Source organism: Mastigoproctus giganteus, chromosome 7 (assembly GCF_048544385.1).
Source record: "Mastigoproctus giganteus isolate SK-2022 chromosome 7, ASM4854438v1, whole genome shotgun sequence".
NCBI lineage: Eukaryota > Metazoa > Arthropoda > Arachnida > Uropygi > Thelyphonidae > Mastigoproctus > Mastigoproctus giganteus.
The window spans coordinates 190,371,198-190,394,624 of NC_143581.1; the positions used below are offsets into that span (position 1 = coordinate 190,371,198).

Below are 23,427 nucleotides of genomic sequence, written 5' to 3' on the forward strand. Positions count from 1 at the left end.
GCGAGGAATTTTTAAGGTCTTGTTCACAACGTAGCTGAGTTAGTCGGTCTCAGGAGAGGGCAGCATGGGTTTTCTTCCGGAAATTCAGATTGTTTGTCCAGCAAACAGCAAATCGACCACAGAATACACGCAATTTACACACATATTACATAAGGCGCAATATGGCCTAAGTCGCTGATGCGCTTAAAACCCTACGACAACCAACGAACCAACTTATTAATTTTTCCAATCCACTTGAGAGTTGAATGCCTCATCTGATAAACAAGACTTTTGTGATTTCAAAGAAGCATATTGAAAGAAATGTCCACATTTCCTAAACAGTGGAACTAAATTATAGTCAGGGACTTGGATCTCACCAAATCCAGTGTATATCCCGTGCTAGCTATCCCTAAAGAATCCAGTTTCTAGTGTATCATAGCGTTGTCCTTGCGGTAGCACAGTGGTTATAATCCCAGTCTTCCCCACAACGGGTGGAAAAGTTTGAATCCTATCAATGACGCAAGGAACTTTTATGGGCTGTTTTCATTCTGTGGCTGAGTAATTTGATCGTAGGAGAGGGTGGCCAAGTTTTTCTCCCTCGGGTGAACTTGAGTTTTTCGTCCAGCAAACCGTCCAAAGAATACATGCAATTTATGGACACATGGGTGGATGAGGTTGTTCTCAGATAACCTTTTCATCACAGTTTTTTTTTTAAGTATTATAGCTTCAAAATCAGTCTTCAAGAAAATGTATTCACTTTTTCATCTAATTCTTCAGCTAATTTTTTATGCTTCTACTCAGATGCAAATGGTATTTTTCTGCAAAATACCAAAGACAAGTCTGAAATCTATTTTGACTCTAAATATAAATAAATTTCCACCCATTCTTCATATTTTCATAGTCTTCTTTCACAGTTCATGTGAAAGAAGACTATGAAAATATGAGACAATTAGTATTATTGTTCATATTACTGTTACTAATATCCAGATTATTCAAGGAAGTGGAGTTATTACTTAATCACATAAAATTAGAAAATGTACCTGGACACCAGATTTGTTGAAGAAGTCAATTATAAAAACTAAAATGTTCCCATTTATTGGATGATTGTTTTCTACACTAGCATGTTAGAGAGGCAAGGAGAGAAAGCTCTACCCTTGATTGATTATCAGCAGCAACATTTCATGCATTAAGAATAGCAGATAAAAGACCGTCTGGATGACAGTGATCACAATGTAGTGGTGTAGGTTTTACTTAAGGATGTGCCTATGGTCAACGGCAAAGGGAAGGGTTTTACCTTTGTAAAGACGACTGCACTGGTCTCAGACCGTTTTAAACTTCTATACAGTGGGACCAAATGACGATGATACCAACGGAAAATTCTAAATGGAAAGGATTTTGGGAAGTAATCGCTGAAGCTACCAGGCTCTAGGCTCAGACCTAAATGTATGTCAGATGAACAAATGAGACACGTGGAAGAGTAGAAAAATGGATACAAATTATCAAGTGATATAGAAGCCTATGGTAGATATAAATTAGTTTGTAATCAAGTCACAAAGGAGGTTAGGCAAGCGAAGGCAGATTACGAGAAGTCCTTGACGAAGGATGCAAAGAAAAACAGCAAAGACTTCTTTACTTATGCAAACACTAGAAGGCAGGCGATGAATCCCATTTCCCCACTTGATATCGATGGTTTAACTGTCGATGATCTTGCTCAGGTTGCTGACAATCTGAATGAGTATTTTGCACTTACTTTACACATGATGAATTCTGTAGAGAAGTTGAAGACAGCAGCTTATCAAATTAACAGGGAGCTAAATGATTTTGTAATAACTGAGAGAAAAGTGTAGAAAATTGTTGAAGCTAAATATAAAAAAGGAACCTGGGAAACATGAATCTATTCAATTATTTAAAGGAGGCAGCGAAGGAAATAAGCAAACCATTATCCATATTTATGAGAGCACCCTTAGTCCATAAAACAGCACGAAAACTTCTAGCACTATTGACGAGATAAGAACTCAACTTTCCCTCCTATTATGGAGAGGATGGTGATTATATCCACTATGCTATCCGCGAGGGCCTAAAATGTCGCATGTTCACCCCTGTGGACATTATTTAACGTTTCACTGTCATCAGCAAAATACACCTACGAACAGCGGTATTTTCGAGATGACAATACGATCATTAACTGCGCCAAATATGTGAAAGAGTGGTGAACACGAGGAAGACTTTAAGTAGCTGCTCTCGGAGCAGCCTGGGAGTTGAGCTAGCGTTCAGGGGCAGTAGTACTTAAGACACAACACATATCCAACATGCTCTGGCCAGCCCATTTCCTGAATCGCAGTCACTTAATAACTGTAGTCACAATTGGAAAGGCATGTTCGTCAACCCACTTCTGCCCGCGTCACTCCAGAAATTGAGAAGAGATTTTTCAACTGAATGGTTTAATACTCTTCGTGTCTTTTTTCAACACCGCTTTGACTCCTTGCCACGTCATGTAAGAGCAATGGTCAGCAAAGTCAAATACGCTATTACACTGTAGTCCTAATAACGTGGCTAAACAATTTAGAAAATAAGAAGGAAAAAAAATTAAACACGATAGCTGTAGATCGTGGATAGTAGATTGCACTTCGAAAAATCAAGTTTCCTGAATAAGAAACCACGCAACCCTCGCCTGAGACCGACTAGCTTGGCCACTTTGGGTAAAAGGCTTATAAAAATTCCATCTTTTCCATCCGGGGTGAGAAGGACGTCCATTATACTAACTGTGCTACTGTGAGCCTGAGACTTATAGTGTATTCTTTTCTGAGATTTATGCGTCCGGTATATTGGTTAACTTTAAGATACAACTCATATTCATTGTCAATATTGATAATCGTTTGTTTGTGTTTAGAGGTTTACAGCGCTTGAGCAGCTTTCGCTATAGTGTACAAGAAGACGAAAAATCTTCCACTGAATACCAGTTGCAGAAGCCCCCAAGAAATTTTGCAATGTTGTCTTTAAATTACTCTCTGATTCTTAAAAAGGATACGATCACAATCTCCTGCTTTTTACAACATGGACATTGATACTAAAAACAAGCTTTTCTTAGACTTGTTCTTAGTATATGCGAGACAATTCTGAACAGCTTATAGGTTGTTAACAGAACTAAAGTGCGATGTCAGCACTAGAAGCACTTGTTTTTCATTTTGGGGCATGCTGTAGAATATTACTTCCGATGTGATGGTAATATCAAATTATGATACGGCTTTCTATGCATACATTAAAATTTGCAGTAATTATAAAACAGTAATCATAAAATTAATTATAACACGACGAGAGCTAGTGAATAGATTAATAGTAAATGAATTAACTCATGAATTATTTGGCCACTTCAGCTGTTTAATTTTGATGAACATTTTCACAGGCATTTCCCAGGGTTCGACTAACTATTAAAAAAGAAAATCATGAAACCTTGAAAAATACAAGATATGACAGCCACTGTTTGGACACATCGTCTTTCCTTTCAAATGATTGATCGATATCTTCCACCAGGAATTGTTGGAATTCAACCATCCGCTGGAAATACTTTTCTCGGATTGCGATTCACGAGATGGGAAAGATAGAAGTGGGAGTTCTCGAAGAAAATGAGAGAGAGAGAGAGAGAGAGTAAAATGTGTTAACCAGCTTTGTCTTTTTTGGTTCAAGAATGCGATCACATAAAAGTAATTGAGAGGTCACTTTTGTGCAATCAGATCAAATGGACAATACAACTTTAACTTAGATCCAATCATGGTTTTCATTGGCATATGTATATTAATGTGATCCTTAATCTTTATCACTACGCTTAGGGCACTCAGCAATTGGGGTCAACTCAAAAAAAAGATAACAATCAATTAATGATGGCGTTTTATGGTTTCGAAAAGCAGAACGAGATGATCTGCGTTTAAAAAGTTTATTGTTAACAGTTTTATTATTTTCTGTTGTTTTTGAAATTATAACAAGACTACTAAGGCAATGAGATGATAGTATATCGTGTCTCTAATTCGCCTGTCTTCTATGTGCGGTTTTACTATTTTTGGGATGAAAAACCCAGAATTTTCGAGAAGAGACTATTCACCCTTTGTCCTAGGTCGGTTAAATCGGCCACGGTGAGGGAAAAAATCCCAGAAAAGTTTATTCCTGGCGATTTTTCAACTATTTATGTAGTGTTAACTGCCCTTCTAATGCCTATTATATATTAGAAATAGTCTTTTACGTCATAAATGAGTTTTGTATTCTGAAAACCTACGATAGATCACGCATTACATTTTTAAATCCAACTAGTCTTCCTGTCCTGTGATTTCATAGTGGTCATAACTCTTGAGAAACATCCCATGAATTATTTAGAAGCGAACCTAAAGTAGATAAAGTTTCTAAACGAAAAAAAAAAAGAATCAAAAATCTTTTACTTTCTGCTCTGAATGTTGTACTGCTATTCAGGTCAACTGCGAAATATTCACTGGATTTAATCCAAAAATGATAATTCGATATTATTTTCAACCCACATCATACAGTTTTTAGCTATTGAAAATCACGCAAATGTATTCTCCTGTGTTAAACTGATTGCACGAAATTCTCAAATAACCCGAATCGCGTGGGGTTTTTTGACATTTTTACGAATGCTTCCAGATAGGGACGAGTTATGTATCACGTGCGCTACTTTTCACTTTCCGAAGAACAGCTGATAATCCCTCTTCGTAACGCTTTTTGTCCCTCCAATCTGTACATGCAGGGTTAAGAAGACACTCCCCCTCATTGTATAAATACAGTAACCTATATTGAGATACAATCACGTGGAATGGACTATCTACAACAGCGCAGTCAAAATTCAAACTGCTCAAATGTCGAAATAACTAAACAAAGACTGAACTTTCATCTCTTCCCTCTTGGCTGTTAAAAGTATTCATTATTTCGTGATGGGCATGCGTCATACACCGGGTCTTCCAATAACTGTTTTCGTAATTTTATAGATTAGTTGTTAATAAATTTGCATGACATTAATCCCATTGTGGCAACTGTGTCAATGAAGATGCAGCCACACAAATGCTCGAAGTTGTCGCTTTGGAGTTGTACGTGATTGGCTGGAATAGAAAGACGTCAAAGATATGTTCAGGTCCCAAGTGGAAGTATGAGTTTTGTAAATGAGGCTTCATACAAGGTTCACTTTTGGAGATGACATTTTGAATACGAAGACCTTGTTTAGAAAATGATGAAAACATAATTACCACAGTTTTATCTTGCTCCACTTTCTCACACTTCCTTTGTCCCATCATCACCTTTTTGCAGCTGACTGTTATTGGAAGTATTTCTTAGGATGCTACAAGACAGACAGATGAATCGAAAATTGTTTTTCCTTTCGGTTGGAGATGCTATTGTGTTGAAAGTGCACGTGATACTTTTCCAAAAAACCTCCACCCACTAAGAGATAGTAACTCAAGTAAAAAAAAATATCGAATACCCGAATGACCACTGAAGAAAGCCCTTTAAAAGACTCCCTTGACAGAACCTTGGATTTTTTACTGTAAAGTCTATTGTCAGAAATCTAAGATAGATCTGGCCGGGTGCACTAGAAATTGTTCTCGGAACAGACGCCTTTCTTTGTGTTCCAAGTCTATCTCCAGATTACAATTTAAAGAAAAGAAATTTAAAGAATAAAACGCAACTACTTAGAGGATCATTCCGTATTGGATGCATTATCAGGATTATTATTCCCTTTTCCAGGTAAAGACTTTTTCATGAAGGAAATGAATGTGTGAATTCGAAATGTTTTGACCCGATTACAGCAACCTTCTTCAGATTACATGGAATTCCTAGTTGATACCATAAAATTATTGTTTCAGCGAGGGCTTTGATACAACCCGGATGGAACTCTGACTCATCTACTAAATCCTACAAGTTCGTGTTAATTTTTAATGGTTCTGATTTTTGCATAAATGCTACTTATAAAAATATTTGAATATTTGAAAAACAGAAAAGAGTTGGAAGTGAAACACTGTTGAAAGAAAATAAAAAGGTGGAGAGTAGGCGAAGAATGAAAATATTAAAGGTAGTTAAAACTGAATTATGTCATAACTTCTCAGAGATAAGAAGAGAAATATAAATATATGAAATAAACAGATTTATAAGTAGAGAAAGAAAAATATAGTACTGGAAAGAGAGATTTATAATAGTCAGAAAAGAGAAATGTGCACTGGAACAGATTAATTTTTAACAGTTCCAGGAAGGAGAGGGTAACAGAGAATTTTTAACAAACGTGAAAGAGGAATCTATAGTTGAACATAAAACTCTGAGGTCGATTTTCTGTTTTCTGGACGAAAATCCCGAGTTACCAGGATTAAAGACCATGCTACCCTCGCCTGAGACCGACTAACTCGGCCACATTGTGAAAAAGGCCCATAAAAGTTCCTCACGTCATTGACGGGACTCGAACTCTAGTCTTTTTCATCCGTGGTATGAGGAGGATGGCGATTCTACCAACTATGCTACCCACGAGGGCTTGTATCACTGGAAAATGTAACAAACATGCAGAGAGAGAATTTTTAATCAGATGGAAAATATACCAACCGAAGGAGAAATTTATAAGTCACATAAAAATATGTATCACTATAAAAATGGATATAATTATGATTCTGGATGACCGAAGGTGGTAAAATTATAGGTTACGCAGTTACTGGAACAACATGGACGGAGATGTTCATACATGCGTCACAATCACAAGATATTTATTAAAAAATAAAAGGTAAGACTACTGGAAGAATTGAAACACTTTGGGAAATGCGAAACAGTGTCTTTTCCAGAGCCACAATGGATCTAACTGTGAAACTAGAGTGGCAGTGGGCATCCTTATTGGAATTCCTCTAAATGTTTCAATGTCGCCGGTTTTACGCAGTTACACCTCATCTTCCGGCGACTGTTACAAGTTTCCCCTTCTTCGGTTGTTACATTTCGTTTTCAGCGAGTGTTAAAATCCACCCCCCCCTCTCTCTCTCTCTGCCTCTGTGTTACATTTTCTTGTGATGGTTATCAATAAGGGGAAAGAGAGAAAGGAGCCTAAGAAGTATAAAAGAATGTAAGAAAAGCATCACTTACTTGCACACACCTCACAGGTCCTGTACACTGTTGCACGAACTTGTCTCTGCACCCATTTTTGCCGCTGCTATCTAACCTCCAGCACGTGCACCTAGACGTCACCACGCCCTAACTACGTCACCTGTCGAAGAACGTTTCCACCGGGGGGGGGTCGGTAGTGACGCCAGGGTCAGAGGCTAGCCGCAAACCGAACCGCTTACGAACGTCCTCAAAACCGCTATGTGACTAACATTTTTCGGCCCAGTTGCTCACTCACTTAGACTGTCACCTCGCTGCGAGAGCGAACTGGCAACTGGCGGCTGTGCTTGGGGCTTCGCGCGTTATCGACGCTCGCAAGATTATTGCCTAACTGTGCAGTATTTACCGCGCCCTGAACGGGCTTTGTGGAGTTTGTAAGGTTTCCAGTGGAGACGCCACGCACCAAGAACCGTGAAGTCACACAGTTGGTGAATAGAAAGACCCGAATTCGCGCCGCCAGGAGAAGAAAGTAGGACTTTGTTATCGGCAAGCGGAGAAATCTTTTTGTGCGCTTGTTTTTGCAAAGAGCACATGTCACAGAACTCTTGCAAGACTCATTCAACTTTCCAACTCCGGGTTGAAGTGGTGGTCGTTAGTGGCGCCATCTTTTAAGCACAAATGTAACGCAAAATTATAAATATAAAATTAATCGTTTATTTAAGGATCAGTTGAAGAGCTGAGCTTGCATAGATTTCTTAAGTTATCCATAACACCAACCTTGTAGATATTCCACTAAGGGGACGTCGTGTAGAGGTGTTAACTGTGTTTGGGCATTGCTGTAACTCGATGTTCAGACTGAGCTGATAAGCTTCTGTTAAGAAGTTTCTTTGCTGGTAGATATGCGGAAAAAATGGCACTGTGAGGGCCCCACTGATGTGAGGATATCCACGGTGTACATCATCGGTCAATCCAACCGCACCATTGTAGATGTAAAGTGCAGAAGTCTTCAGATAGCTGCTGGAGTCTCCAACTGTTTATACATTGTAAAAGGAAATTTTGCACCATCCGGAAAACACAATCCCCTGTTCTCTCCCTTTCAGCCGATACTTTTGTTGCATCCTTTCTCTGGTTAGCGCTTCCCATGAAACATTGTTTCTTGCAATGCGAAACTAACGTCTTACGTATCAAGCTACTGGAGCGTTTCTAAAAATAGGTCATTGTAATGGCCAACATCAAAAACTTTGCCATTATGGAGTCTTCTATATTTAGCAATGCGGGATTGAAGGAGACCCAGTTTTCCGATGGCCACTACACTAGAACATGATGAAAATAAACAGAACAGCTTTAAGGTGGTTTTTTTTTTTTTTTTTTAGTTTTTTATTAAAATAGAAGGGCATCAAAAGAGTCCAGATGAAGTTGTTTTTTTTTTATTACATTTAACAATCTCCACTTTTGATCATTGAGTAGTTTTACAGTGGGTGTCGCTGATTTATCAGAACTATTGAGGTCGTCTAGCAATGGTTGAATATTGCGTGGTTTCCAAATACAACTTAGTGCACTTTGTGGCTGAATCGTGAAAGACTAATATGGGCAGAAGAACGAGCTCTGATATGATTCTTCTGAGACACAACAATAAAAAACAAAGTACTTTTAAATATTATTGAGAAGGCATCTTAGCCTTTTACTGGTTATAAATATAAAAAATTTGAAAAGGAATGAGAAAATCGAACTATTCTATAAAAAACAAAAAAAAAAATCAAAAAGATTTAGAAAACTACACCGAACCCTGGTTTTCAAGAGTGTAGGATTCTTTTCGAAGATCTAGAAAACAATCAAAAATTTTAAATGTTTAGAAAAAACCCTAAAACCCTTTTCTGTTTTGCTGGATGAAAAACCCAACTTTCCTTGAGAGAAAACAGGTTAACCTTGCTTAAGACCGACTGACTCAGCCACGTTGTGAGAAGGGCCCATAAAAATTCCTCATTTCATCAATGGAACTCGAACTATGGTCTTTTCCACCTGGTGTGGGCAGGACGGTGGTCTTACCAACTGTGCAACCCACGAGGGCAAATCTAAACTGCTTTGAAAACAAAGTACCAAGGCGTACCTCAATTTCAAATACAGTAGGAACGACCAGGATGCAAATTGTACAGGCTGTCTACAGGAATTATACAGCCTTTGCACGATGGATCCCATTGATTTCTGCTCCTATAGTGTTACCTTGTTAGTTCCAAGGCGTATTGGTAGACTCATTTGCATATTGCGGGCTGAAAATAAACTGGAATTAAAACATGATTTTCTCTTTTCGCTGACATCGGCTAAATTAGCCCCTACTGAAGAGCCCTTTAGAAGTATTGATAATGTTTTACTACCGAGGCAACTGAGAACGTGAGGAGTCAGAATAACTTCATAAAAGCCCCTTTAAAAAGCCCATCAAACTAGACAAACCTACTATAATATTCTGGCAGTAAATTAGACCACCAATATATCAAAAATTAAATTAAATTATTAAATTAATAAAACAAAACTTAAATTAACATTAGGCAAGTCATATAAAAGTCTGTCTTCTTACTGATAGGATTTTTAATTTACGATAGTACTGCTATCTGTTGGTGTTCTTAGTACCATCTGTTATTTTGTTGAAAATAATTCATTAAGCTTTTTAAAATGCTATATAATATTTCATAATACTTTTTAAAATGTAAATCAGATTCATCTGGTTAGAATTATCCTCAGGATCCTTTCTGAGGATAAATCTAAGTAGGTGTATTCCTCAGGAAGGCTACTCGCTGTTCCTTTCGAAGAATATGTTTTATCAAGGATAATTTTCTTTTGGAGTTATCTTCCTGAGGATAACGCTTGATCCATTAAACGATAGATGGAGACTGGAAGATAACAAAAAGTAAAAATTCGAATATTAAAAATGAAAATGAGAGAGTAAAAATTTGCACTATGTGTTGTCAGGATGGCCGAGCGGTCTAAGGCGCCAGACTCAAGGTTAATACTTTTCCGCGAGGAAGCGGATGTGATTTCTGGTCCACGAATGTGGGCGTGGGTTCGAATCCCACTCCTGACAAAGAGGTGTTCTTTTATTTCTAATTTGCTTTTGTCTTAAACGATTTTCAATGAATTGGAAAGTGTTTTTGAGTATAATCTGATCCTGGTGCTGTGATTTTGTAGTAAGTAGTAACAGAGGCTGAGAATGGGACTTGTTTTTTTATATTCCCGCGAGATGGCGGCACAATGTAATCAGTACAAGTTAACCACAACATATGCGTTTCCATCTAAATAACATCATATTGATTGTTTCTAAGGTTAGTTAACCCTGGAGGATGTAGATATGGATTTTTCTCTCTTCAGTGGTGGCGTAACGAATGCAGATGCCCTTGGAGAAAAGGACTGCTGCCAGATTCACATACTGGTAACATCCAGCATGGAACGAATGTGTTCCATTTATCCACAATGCCCAGTATGTTTATCGGCAACATTTGCAAGCAACTTCCGGTTAGGCTTACCTACAACTTTCGCTTACACGTTCATCTACAATTTCCGGTTACGTTTAGCTGCAACTTCCGGTTACGTTTTTCTGTAGCTTCCGGTTACGTTTTTCTGTAGCTTCCGGTTACGTTTTTCTGTAGCTTCCGGTTACGTTTTTATGTAGCTTCCGGTTACGTTTTTATGTAGCTTCCGGTTACGTTTTTCTGTAGCTTCCGGTTACGTTTTTCTGTAGCTTCCGGTTACGTTTTTCTGTAGCTTCCGGTTACGTTTTTATGTAGCTTCCGGTTACATTATTTGCAACTTCAGGTAATGTTTTTATATACCTGTCAATTACACATGCATCTACAACTGGGTAAGTTTATTGGCAACTTCCGGGTACGTTTATCGCTAAGTTCCGGTTCTGTTTATCAGCAATTTCTGGTTAATTTATCAAAACTTTCGGTTATGTTTATCAGAAACTTCCGATTAAATCTATTCACAACTTCCGGTTTCACATCAATTATTTCACTGTGAATATTCTTGATGGATGGTATCCATAAAAATAGTACGCACACACACACGTACACCACAAAAGTTTGGCGTTAAAAAAAAAAAAATTGAAAAGAAAGTTGGAGGTGGATGGATAGCAGAAATATCAATCTAAAATATAATGTAACGAAACTGGAAGTTTATTCAAAATAATAATCTACAGCTTATTAATTTAAATTTGATTTCACAGCTTTCTTTCACGTCCAAGCAACCGAGAGAGACATTTAAAATATAAATAAATAATAAAATTGAAACTGTTACTTCAAACAGATTTAACTCACAGATTGTTACGCCATCTTTTTGAAATTGAAATTTTACTAAAACAGTTGAACCTTTGTTATTTTGGTTATAGGAGAATAATAAGAAAGATTTAAAGAATATGGTTTTGCCAAAAGCAAAACGACTACAAATTTTATTATAACTGGAGAAATTAAATAATGGAAACATAATGTAATTAAAATTAAACAAACAAACGTAAAATTATAACCTACGTTATGCGTTTCAACTTTAAAGTGAACTCAGTAACGAAATAATACATTTATTTTAGAATTAAGACTGCAATTAATTTGCTGCGTTAGGAGAGATTATATACTGGTGTGCAAAACGTAAGTACCAGTCAGGTTTTCACCTGTAGCTTCTCATAGGAGTGGCCTGGATATGGGAAAAGCATACCAAAGGAACCTCGTGAGGTACAGAAATGATGAAGGAAACAACACCGAAACAACAACCGAAACAAAACTGTACAGAGGGACTTTATTCCAAAATGGCAACATAGCACTGGCTGCCATGGTTCAGATGCATCACTGCCAAAGATGGAACAAAGGGAAGAGGTGGTCCTCAGTAGGAGATATGGCCACCACTAATGTCGATGCAGGCTTTGCACCGCCTGTCCATACTTAAAACAAATAATTTTACTGATAAGTTCTTGTGGTAACAACGTCCATTCCTCTGTCAATGCCATCTTCAGCTGGTGAACATTTTCTGGTGGATGTGGAGTGCCGCTAGGTGTCTTCCAGAGCGTCCCATATGTGTTCGATGGGATTTAGATCGACGGAACGGCCAGGCTAATCCATACGAACAATGTCCTCACTTTCCAAAAACGTATCAACAGCTGCAGTGCGATAGGGTGTGGCGTTATCATCCATAAACACGAACTCGGAGCCAATCGCACCTCGGAACAGACGCACATGGGGAAGGATTACCTCAGTACAGTAGCGTGCATCGGTTACAGTACCGCCTTCCAGTATCTGGAGTTGTGTACGTCCATCCAAGATAACGCCACCCCAGACGAGAACACCTCGACCGCCATATCGATTCCTTTCTGTGATGCGGGGTGATACCGTGTGCCAACCTCTCGCCAGAGTAGCTGACGTCCAGAATCACTGCTTGAGACTGAATCTACTTTCATCAGTAAAGAGTACCTTAAGTGAAGATTTTCTGGTTGTAACCTTTAGAAATAGTGTTGGCCCTTAAGTTTTGCACACCAGTGTAGTATTGTCTGCTGCTATTTGTGTACGAAATCAGTAATTCTTTGATAATTACCAATGACAAAATCAAAAAGATGCTATTAGTTTTGAATTTGAACAAAAATATTAAAATAAACTGTATATATTTGGATTTTGGTGTCATATACAATGTTTGTAAGCTGGTATGGAGTGACCAATACTTTCTCTGGATTGGGGGTTTATTTTTCCCGGAAAAAAAATGCTTATGTTTGCTGTTTTACCGAGCAGCAAATCATCTTGCTTGCTCATTTTGAATCATTACTTGGTTCTGGATTCCTGGTCTAGGCAACATGAATTTGTCTGTTAACTCTCAGAAATTCGCCCAACAATCTATATCATTTTATCACTCAGTTCTGCTATCACTTCTGCTGTAACTTTGATTTCCATTTTCTTGCCCTTGCCTGGTTGAATCACAAATCTTTGGGAAAAAAATCGGCATCTGATTTTTTTCCCAAAGCAAAATCAAAATCATTTTCCTGAAGCAAAATCATTTTTTAGTATTGCAGGGATCAGAAGAAACTAAAAACATTTGTTCAGGGGACCATCGTTTTGTCATAACCCCCAAAGACGTCCTGTATTCTTAACTTCACTAAAATTCCTTTGCTCACGCCTGTATTGAGTTCCGATGGTAATCACTGGAAAGGCTTGCGAATACAATCATGGACATGATCGACGATTTTTTTAAGGTGAAGAAAGTTACCGGAATAGTGGCGAACATTAGGAAGGGTAAATTGAATTAATCTTTCATCTTAAGTGTGAAGCTAGGAAAGAAGTCATGGTACGGAAGTGCTTCTCGTGGTTTGGACTAGGGTTGGTGGTTTCAGTGCAGGGAACCATGAATATTGAATCCTAGATTGATGTTCTAGACATTTCTACAATTGTACGAGCGACCTTACGCCTTCCAACACGACAATGTTCCATATCACGAAGCAAGAATTGTGAACATGGTTAGAAGAGAATGATATCGGAACTTTGTAGTGGTCAGCACAGACTTCAATCCATTCGAATATCTTTTGTAATGAAGAAATTAGTAGAAATTAGTAGGAAGTCTTGCACGACGCATTGAAGCAACCATCACTGTCCCCTTTCCTTTTATCAAGGGGATAATAATGATTCTCAATGATTCTAAGTTAGCCTTAAGTAGCCAAAACTAAGGTTTTTAATTACTCTCCGGTCATATGTATTTGGAATCTCCCGTTTCAATCAAGGCACTGAGTGTAGATAATCATCACATCCTAAATAATCAGCAATATTTTAATAAACGGATATAAAACTATGAAGACCTCACGAGTAGCACAGTGGATACAATCACCTTCTTTCTCACACCGGGTGGAAAATGCCCATTCGAATTTTTGAGTTTTTTCAATTTTGCTGAATTAGTCGGTCTCAGGAGAGGGTTGCGTGGTTTTCCTCTGGAAACTCGGGATTTTCATTCAGCAAATAGGTAAACTGACCATGGAAGAAACGCATTTACAGACACGACATATTATTATTAGCTATATGGTGCAAGGAAACCTGAGGCTTATGCTGCACCAGCCAAAAAAAATTCACGAGTTATCCTGAGAGAGAGAGAGAGAGAGAGAGAGAGAGAGAGAGAGAGAGAGAGAGAGAGAGAGAGAGGAATCACCAAGGAAGAAAAGAATGATGATATCCAGCTCTGGACCCTGGATGTGCCAGGTCCATACTCACCAGATGTGAGCCCCTGACATACAAACTTATGCCTCATAGACTTGGTTGCTTTGCCACTTAACACACATTCACTCACACACGCACATGCGTGAAATTAGAGTTTGATAAATAAGAATATCAGTATTAAATTGTGCATAAAGACTGGAAGAAAGCAGAAATTTAAAAGGTGGGGAAAAAAATAGAAAAAAAAAAAAGACAGAAAACTGTAAAGTTAGGAAGAAAAATATGTGTTGTCAGGATGGCCGAGCGGTCTAAGGCGCCAGACTCAAGGTTAATTCCTTCCTTACAAATTGGATGTGATTTCTGGTCCACGAATGTGGGCGTGGGTTCGAATCCCACTCCTGACAATTTTTTTTTTTTTTTTTTCGTTTGCAGCCATAAATGGACTTTTATGGATTTCGGACTTAATAAAAAAAAATCTAACCAGAAAATTATTATTTTGATTACGTAGACTTTGATTTTGTGATTCAATTTAAATGGGAGTAGGTTGTATATATTCTCCCGAGATGGCAGCACAGTCGCACTGTGAACGCATACAATATTTTGGACAGCATAGTTTTACAACTAAATATGTTTCTATTTTGTCGTGAAACTGTTGTGAATCAACATCGTATTCAGGGCCATGCCGTGCTATGATACAGAGAGGTGGCCGCATCAGGCGGGACCGTAAGGGGGCGGCATAAGCAGCGAAATCAAAATACAATTTGAACCATTCAATAATTAAAAATCTTTACGCGACGCTTTTCTGTATTGGTCTGGAAGTCAATATCAAACGAAACGCTTAAAGAAAGAAGAACAAGGAAGAAAGCTAGGCTATGTTTTGAAGGAATTCTTAGTACAAAAGTCCTGTTTAGATGAGCCGGCCACATCAACAGCGACTGCTTCGGATTTGGCAAATAAAAACTCAGTGCCGCCCCAATCACTTCCAGAAGAAGTTGTTGAAGAGAGCCAAAAAATAAGACCATCAGAAGTTCATCAAGAGCCGGGTAGCAGTAGCAGTGGCAGCCAGCAGATATTAAACGAAATTCCTTCTGATCCTGCATTATGGAATGCTTTCTGCATGTCATCTGAAACTCGTCAAATACTGGTTGAGAGGGGTCCACGTCAAATTAAAGAATTCGAGTTTCCTATTAATAAAGGAAGGCGTAGATTTTCGCCCTCGCATTATTTGAAAGTGTTGAGCAATGGTGAAGTCGTTGAGAGAAGTTGTTTGATTTACTCTGTTACAAATGATGCCGTTTTTTTGCTTTTGTTCTATGTTATTTGATAATTCGTCTGCTATTAGTGACTGCCCCAAAAAAGGCTATTCTGACTGGAGAAATCTTATAAGAGCCCTCACAATGCACGAAAAGTCTGTAAATCACAGAAATGCTTTTAGAGCATGGAAAGAATTGGACATTCGATTAAAGCAGAAAAAAACTATTGACGCTGAATATTAACGAATTATGGATATGGAAATTCAGCATTGGAGAGGAGTTCTAAAAAGAATTATGTCAATAATTTGACTATTGGCCTCACAATGCTTAGCTTTTCGTGGAACATTTGTTTCAGCCTAATAAGGGAAACTTCCTAAAGTTGGTAGAATTGCTTTCTGAGTTTGATCCAGTTATAGAAGAACATATCAAGAAAGTTCAACGTTACTCTGATAAATGGTCTGTGACTTATCTAAGCAATAATATACAAGATGAATTGATAAATTTGATGGGAAATGTAATTTTAAGCAAAATTGTCGAAATAACAAAAATCGCTAAATATTTTTCGATAATCGCCGATTGTACCCTAGACGTAAGTCATATTGAACAGCTCTCAATAAGAGTTGTCGCTTTTAACTCCATTCAAAATAAATATTAAATTGAAGAATTCTTTATTGGTTTTTTTGAAGCTAGTGATTCAACCGGAGAGGGTTTGACAGAACTTATTCTGACTCATTTGGAAAAGTTAGGTTTTGAGTTAAAGTGGCTTAGAGGACAAGGCTATGACAATGGAGCTAATATGAAAGGAGTAATAAAGGGTGTACAAAATATAATACTTGAAAAATATCCAAGGGCGTTTTATGTGCCCTGCGCATGTCATTCTTTAAACCTAGTTGTGAATGATGCAGCGTCTTCTTCTACAGAAACAACTTTTTTTTCTATTGTACAAGAACTTTACACATTTTTTTCTGGTTCTACAAAGCGTTGGGAAATGCTAAAAAAATATGTTTCACAATTAACTCTAAAACCATTGAGTGCTACTAGGTGGTCAAGCAGAGTAGATGCGTTAAAACCTTTACGATTTCAACTTTGCGAAATCTATGATGCATTATTCCAAATAATAGAAGACGTCAACAGAGATGCAGAAACTAAAGTTAAAGCATTAGCAAAAATTATTAAAAATTACAAGTTTATATGCGGTGTAATTCTTTGGCATGATATTTGATTTGAAATAAATTCAGTCTCGAAGCTATTGCAGTCTGTAACTATAAGTTTGTCAGATTGGGTAAGGATGTTATCAGAAACCATACAAAAAGTGAAAAGTTATAGACAATCTGGATATGATCAGATGAAAATTGCTGCTAATGAGATTGCAGAGAATCTTGAATGCAGTGGCTCTAACTTCAGGCTCTAATTTCTGGCTCTAACTTCAGTTTCCTGCCGAAACTGAAGTTAGAGCCAGAAAGAAAAAGCGTCAATTTGACTATGAAGAAGCTGTCGATGAACCCTTAACAGAGGAGAATAAATTTAAAATAAACTTTTTCAATTATATTCTGGACATTACCCTTAATTCTCCAAATGAACGATTCACGCTTCTGGAAACCCATAGCAAAAATTTTCAGTTTTTATATGACATTTTAAAACTCAAGGATATAGATGACAAAACGCTAGAAAATTATTGTACCAGTCTCCAGTCAATACTTTCGGTCGAAAATGAATCAGATATAAATGCAAATGATCTTCAAGAAGAATTACGTGATGTATCCCGAATGCTACCATATTCTATGAAACCTTTGGATGTTTTAAATTATTTGTGCCAAAATAACTTAATTACTTTGTATCCGAATACTGTTGTAGCTCTGAGAATTTCATTAACACTCCCTGTCTCTGTAGTTAATGGGGAAAGAAGTTTTTCCAAATTAAAATTAATAAAACACTACTTAAGAAATTCAATAAGCCAAACAAAACTTAGAAATCTGTCATTAATTTCTATTGAATCTACATTGGCTGCCACTCTAGACTACACATCCCTAATTAACGAATTTGCTAAAGTTAAAGTTAGAAGGGTAAAACTGTAGTAGATTGTTGTAGTTGTTAGTTGATATCATTATTTTAAAGTAGTTTATATTTTCAAAATAAAAATAGTATTCGTACATTTTGTGCAGTTTTTTTTAAAAATCACAATCGAAGATTATTTTAAAGAAACAACATTTAAGGGGCGGCATTTCGAAGACTTGCATCATACTGAGAAAATCTACCGCACGGCCCTGATTGTATTCAATCATTCTTAACTGCTTATACCATTCAAACACACTAGTACGAATTAAGATTTCTTTACCATAAGCAATTTTAAGCATTTCCTATGTTTGAGCAGTCATCGTAAACATCCTTCTATCAACAAGGGTGCTAGCCACGTAAACTGGCTGCTGCATGCCAAAAATTTCCAATCATTCAACGTTTGTACCCTTGCTCAACACACTGTTCCCAAAGTTGAGTCCACTCTTCAAGCACTCATTCCAAGATTTCTTGAGCTATTTTTATAAATACCCACTGATGTTTTTCAATCGCTCAAACAGAAAGAAATTGGGCAAGTGGGGTCTGTTAACGGGTTGGATCATGGATGGCCCATCAGTCCAGTGTAGATTTCGGCAACTGAAACTGGTGAGATCTGCAGGAATGAGCCGTGATTTTACCTTGACTCCATCCTGAATCCACGAAATCCTATATTATCTTGGATTTTCCGTTTAATATGATCTCTTTCATCATCATAAATTTATGGTTACATTTATACAAACCACAGAATATGAAATTTAACGAAACAGCATAATTTATATATTTTTAAAAGCATAAATATTTTATTGTGTATTGTGCTGCCATCTTGCGAGAACATATTTATCTAGTTAGATCTCTTTAGCTGGCTTCCAGCTCAATCATCGGCAATAAAGGTTGCTTAACATTCAAATTACCAACCAAAATAAACAACTTAAAACTGAGGAGCGTGTCAGTCATCAGTTGGAATCGTATATTCATCCAGTGAGGATACTCTGAACTGGATAAGCTGTAGTCAGTCCCCACTGCCACGTCAAACCCACACCATAACTGCAGTGTTACTAGAGTCAATGTTTTATGTTCCATAGCACAGCTCATTTACATGACAACCTTGGCATTGGTCTGCCTTATTAGGTCTTGTTATTGGTGATGGATGGTCAGTGTTGATTGAAGTTTTGTCTTGGTTGGTTGTCGGTTGCACGTCTGTACACATCATTGCAAATTAAGTGCAATCATTTTGAATGCTGACAATATTTATGGTTCATTTGCTTATTCATATTTAAGTCAATATTGTCAAGTGCATAAAAGTAACCCCTTTCTGTAATGGCTAGTAATAATAAAAGAGCTTCAGGCGAAAGTTCCTTGTTTGGAGAGTAATTATTTTCTCATGGAACGCTACTATTTGATCAAGCATAAGGAATACGAAAAACTGAGACTGTGTTTAGAGAAGCTAACATTTTTAAAAGAATCTTTATGCAAACAGCAATTCAAAAGACATTATTCATGAAAATCAATAAATATTCATTTACTGCAAATACAGCAAGCTCATCACAGCAGATGGCTAGGGGCAGATAATACGGTACAAAGGAAATAAAATAATTGAATACATACATCAGTAACTCAAGCACGTTATTAAGTGTGTGAGCTAATTGCAAAGAAACTGAAATAACACATCGAAGGTGAGTTTGTTAAAGAGCGTATAGTTGCACGAATTTAACTCCAGAAAAAGTCAGACTGTTTGAGAATATTCGTTTATCGCGGAGGACAGTTTATGACAATATAAAAGACATGGCTAACAATATCCAAGTATCCTTGAAACAAGCAGCATCAGAATTTGTGTTTTTTTCCATAGCTGTAGATGAGACAATAGATACTATAAATTATTGCTGATTTGACTTCAGAAAAGAGATATACCACAGGTGAAGATATCTTTCTGAAGTCAAATCAGTAATAAGTGATTTCGATTTACCCCAAGGAAAATGGAGCGGTGTAGTTTAACAGTGCGTCATCTATGGTAGGAGTTCAAAAAGGACTTGTTGCTTTAATTAAGAAAGAATTGGAGAGCCGTCAACTGGAATCTAATAGTGTGTCACTCTCTTATTCACCAACAAAATGAATGTGCACATTCTCTAAGAATGACCAATGTGATGAAAGTGATAACAAAATGTATTAACTTATAAAAATTAAGGGATTAAACAACAGAGAATTTAAAGAAATGTTAAAGGACCTTGAAGCGGAATATGGTGATTTATTGTACTATTCTGCGGTTCTCTGGCTGAGCAAAGGACTCATGCTCGAGCGCTTCTATGAGCTGAAAGATGAAATGAAACTCCTCGTGGATATTAAAGACTCCCCCATTATGAAATTAGAGGACCAAAAGTGGTTATGTGATTTGGAGTTTTTGGTCAATATCGCTAGACACTTAAATGATCTAAATTTGAAATGACAAGGGCCAAAACAGCTTATTACCTCTGTTCTTGTCAATATCAGGAGCTTTGAAATCAATGCTGCAATTGTGCGTAACTCAAATGAAAAAAAACGCTGCATGGTACATTTTCCAACACTGAAAGAACTGCAACCAGAATCGATAGTGGAGTATGCTGCAGAGTGTTCCAATCTTTTGAATCAATTTCAAGAGAAGTTTCAAGATTTACCAAATCATTAACTCGAACTACGAATCACATCAACAGAAGTTTCTCCTTTTGATGTGATGCCAGATGAAGCTCCTGATTCCTTGCAACTATAGTTAATTCATTTACAATCGGAAATTCAAATTTAATAGTGTATCATTTTGGAATTTTATAAATCCTACGTAGATACTGAAAAATATCAATTTTGAGGAATCCTGCATTGAAAATTGCATCACTGTTTTCTACCACTTACCGATGTGAACAGTTTTTCTCAACATTAAAGTTTGCCAAGAACCACTGAAAAGGGCCAACCTCATTAAGGTGCAAAGTAAGAAGTTTCATTAAAATAAAAACGTTATAACTGTGGTACCTTTGTGTTTCCGTATTTATTTTAATTAATTAATAATGAATTAATATTTTAATTCAATTAATATTGCTTTGTGTGATCGCGTGCATACCTATGAATTTGTAAAATTTAAGATTCATTATTTTCCTCAGCAAAAATGCGTCCCCACAGGTTCTTATTTCTGATGGCAATGGTCCTTATATCTGACTTCATTGGCAAACGCGTAATTAAACTTCTAATTTTTCAACACTAATATAAAAGTTAAAGCACATATTGTGCTGCCATCTGGTGAGGATATATGTGACCAAGACACATCGGGACTGTCTCATCTATTGTACCACAATGAGGGTGTGAGTCGAATGTTAAAAAAAAATATGCAATTTAAAATTCTCAAAACTCGCATTTTTATTTGTTGTGATGGATCAGCAAATAAAAAAACTTTGTCAGGAGTGGGATTCGAACCCACGCCCACATTCGTGGACCAGAATTCACATCCGCTTCGTAACGGAAGGTATTAACCTTGAGTCTGGCGCCTTAGACCGCTCGGCCATCCTGACATCTGCTTACAACCCTTATTTTTCGAGTTTTCCTCTTTGTAGTTCGAGACTTACAATTTTTAATGACTTTATCTTTAGTAATTTTGTTCCGGTCCTATGCCAAGCGTTCGTTTCTACCCCATATTTATGAAAGCTCTTTTTCGGAACAATTTAAGATTGCTCAAGTAAATGTTCAGCAGCCAAAAGTAGCTGTGATACCAAAAGTAGTAATGCAAAGCCAAAAGTAGTTGTCGTTTTTGTTATGATTCCCCTTCCAAACATCAAATGAACTGAAAAATAACATTGAAAAATAAAAGTAGTGATTCCAATGCTTTTTTCGGATCTAGAACTGCAACCTACAGATTTCGATACATCGAAATAACTTGCAAAGCAATTCGACAGATGGCAGCACTCTCCTATAGCACGTAAATCTCTTAGTTTAGAACCGATTACTACGCTGTTAAAAAGATTCAGTGGATGGAACGTTCTTGTTGTGGTAATGGGGGTTTGAAGAGCATCGGCAACTAAGGCCATTTTTGCTCCATGTATACTGTCTGTAAATTGCGTGTGTTCTCTGGTCGATTTTCTGTTTTGCTGGACGAAAAATCCGAGTTTCTCGAAGACAAAACCATTCTACCCTCGCCTGGCACTGACTAACTCAGCCTCGTTGTGAAAAAGGCCCATAAAAATTCCTCACCTCATCGACGAAACCCGAACTCTCCATCCGGTGTGGGAAGGACAGAGATTCTACCAACTGTGGTATAAGTGAAGGGAAAAACAGCTTCTACTTTTTGTTGCAGATAAGGCAACGCTTATGCGGCAGAGATCTGGACGTCAGCAGCACCGATGACTATCATATAGATTTTTGCAACAGAGTTCTGGCTCTTGATTTCAGATTCATACCATAGCAGTGGTCCCTAGACTTTCCGCTCTCGTAGAAGAAGGAAGCCCAGGAACAAATTCTCCAATTCAGAGATCTGAGATTTACCGTGTGACCATTTGCTAAACAGTTTTCTGTTTAGCAAATGGTCACACGGAGTCTGAATCATCAACTGTGGCAACGCCATAAAATTCTGGATCTTTGCATTCACTTCTTCAGCCATCTAGTTATCGCTGTAAACAGTGTGGATAGAGCCACGTAGTCATTTATGTTTTTATTTTATTTTATTTATTTATTTTTCTCTCTACTATGTGTACTATATTCCAAAAGTAAGCGGGAACTCATGTTTCAAAGAACCTTTTATTAATACAATATTTAATAACATATCGGCCTATCTTGAGCCTTAATCACACTTGTGTTGGTTGACTCCGAACCAATTTTCATAACAGGAGACAGTATTATTATTTATTATTTTATTCCTTCGTCCATTTCTGCTTCAACAGAGCAGTCAAAGGCGGATATTAATTGCGAGCGTATTGACCAGGCCCGAAGCTGACGTTGCAGTTCATCCCAAATGTGTTTAATTGAGTTAAGGTCTGGCCAGTCCAATGTTGTCCTTTCGTGATCTTATCTTCAAGACAATGCACAATACTTCACTACAAGCCGTGAATATGGTGCATTGTCATGATGATGAAACAGAAAATGGCCGTCGCCTATACTTCTTCCAGAGTGTAGAAGGAACGAAACTGTCCATAATATCGACGTGCCGCATAGTATTCATTGTTCCAGGAATATTGACCAATGGTCTCCAAGCCCATTGAGAAATAACCTCAGACGATGATGGTATCCAGGTATTCTCCAGGATAAATTCAGCCATCAGATCGGAAAACCGTGTATGGTGGTCAGCCACTTAATACCAACTTCAAACTCTTTAGGGGACAAATTATGATAGGATGTGCATCAGACAAGTGCACTCTGTGCATTGCTTGTTAGACTGCAATATGTGCAGTCTAACAAGCAATGCACATAGTCCACTCTGCTAACATTGCTAACCCTGCAACAGACAACCACTCTGTGCTACCCATGAGGGCTGCTTGTCGTGATGTCTGATGATTGTGTGCTGACATTCTTCCGTAAAATCCAATGCTATGAAGCTCCCTACGTATCGTTCTTGCACTAATATCAGTTCATGGGACCTTCCTGAACTTCAGTCAGAAGTTCAGGAAGGTCACATGAGTTCAATTTCTGGTATAGTGCATTGGTAAGCACAGATTGATTGCTAATATGGTATCATATGACTCTCCATTAGCAGTCGCTAAGCTCAACACTTTGGCCAGTCTTGTGTTTTGAATACAATTGCTTTTGACACGTGTTATTTTGGGCATGGTTCATTTCTCTAAATCCCAAAAATGTACAGATACTTTTGGCAATACAGTGTCTATTAAAGATATAGTTCTTCCCTTTCATACTAGTATTCAGCCACTGTTTGTCGGTACTTCGGTTGTTAGGTTATAGTTCAAGACTTAAAA

The 23,427-nt window shown here is 37.5% G+C and overlaps 2 protein-coding genes and 3 non-coding genes across 5 annotated transcripts in view; 2 read left to right on the forward strand and 3 right to left on the reverse strand.

The window, feature by feature from the left end:
• The window catches only part of LOC150083490 (innexin unc-9-like), a 103,397-nt gene extending 96,221 nt beyond the window's left edge, over positions 1-7,176 (reverse strand). The window contains exon 1 of the mRNA XM_090378511.1: positions 7,087-7,176. The gene's annotated coding sequence lies outside the window, so the exon portion shown is untranslated. The remainder of the gene's footprint in view (positions 1-7,086) is intronic.
• A 2,827-nt stretch (positions 7,177-10,003) lies between these two features.
• TRNAL-CAA (transfer RNA leucine (anticodon CAA)) lies at positions 10,004-10,120 on the forward strand. Its single transcript has 2 exons — positions 10,004-10,041; positions 10,075-10,120. It is a non-coding gene; the product is annotated as a tRNA-Leu (tRNA).
• A 4,376-nt stretch (positions 10,121-14,496) lies between these two features.
• On the forward strand, positions 14,497-14,611 carry TRNAL-CAA (transfer RNA leucine (anticodon CAA)). The gene is made up of 2 exons: positions 14,497-14,534; positions 14,566-14,611. It is a non-coding gene; the product is annotated as a tRNA-Leu (tRNA).
• Positions 14,612-20,923: 6,312 nt separating this feature from the next.
• On the reverse strand, positions 20,924-21,039 carry TRNAL-CAA (transfer RNA leucine (anticodon CAA)). Its single transcript has 2 exons — positions 21,002-21,039; positions 20,924-20,969 (listed from the first exon to the last, which is right to left on the reverse strand). It is a non-coding gene; the product is annotated as a tRNA-Leu (tRNA).
• Positions 21,040-21,189: 150 nt separating this feature from the next.
• LOC150083494 (opsin, ultraviolet-sensitive-like) overlaps positions 21,190-23,427 on the reverse strand; it is a 33,761-nt gene continuing 31,523 nt past the window's right edge. Inside the window, exon 5 of the mRNA XM_090378512.1 lies at positions 21,190-21,308. Coding sequence (XP_090234638.1) covers positions 21,190-21,308 — 119 coding nt within the window. The remainder of the gene's footprint in view (positions 21,309-23,427) is intronic.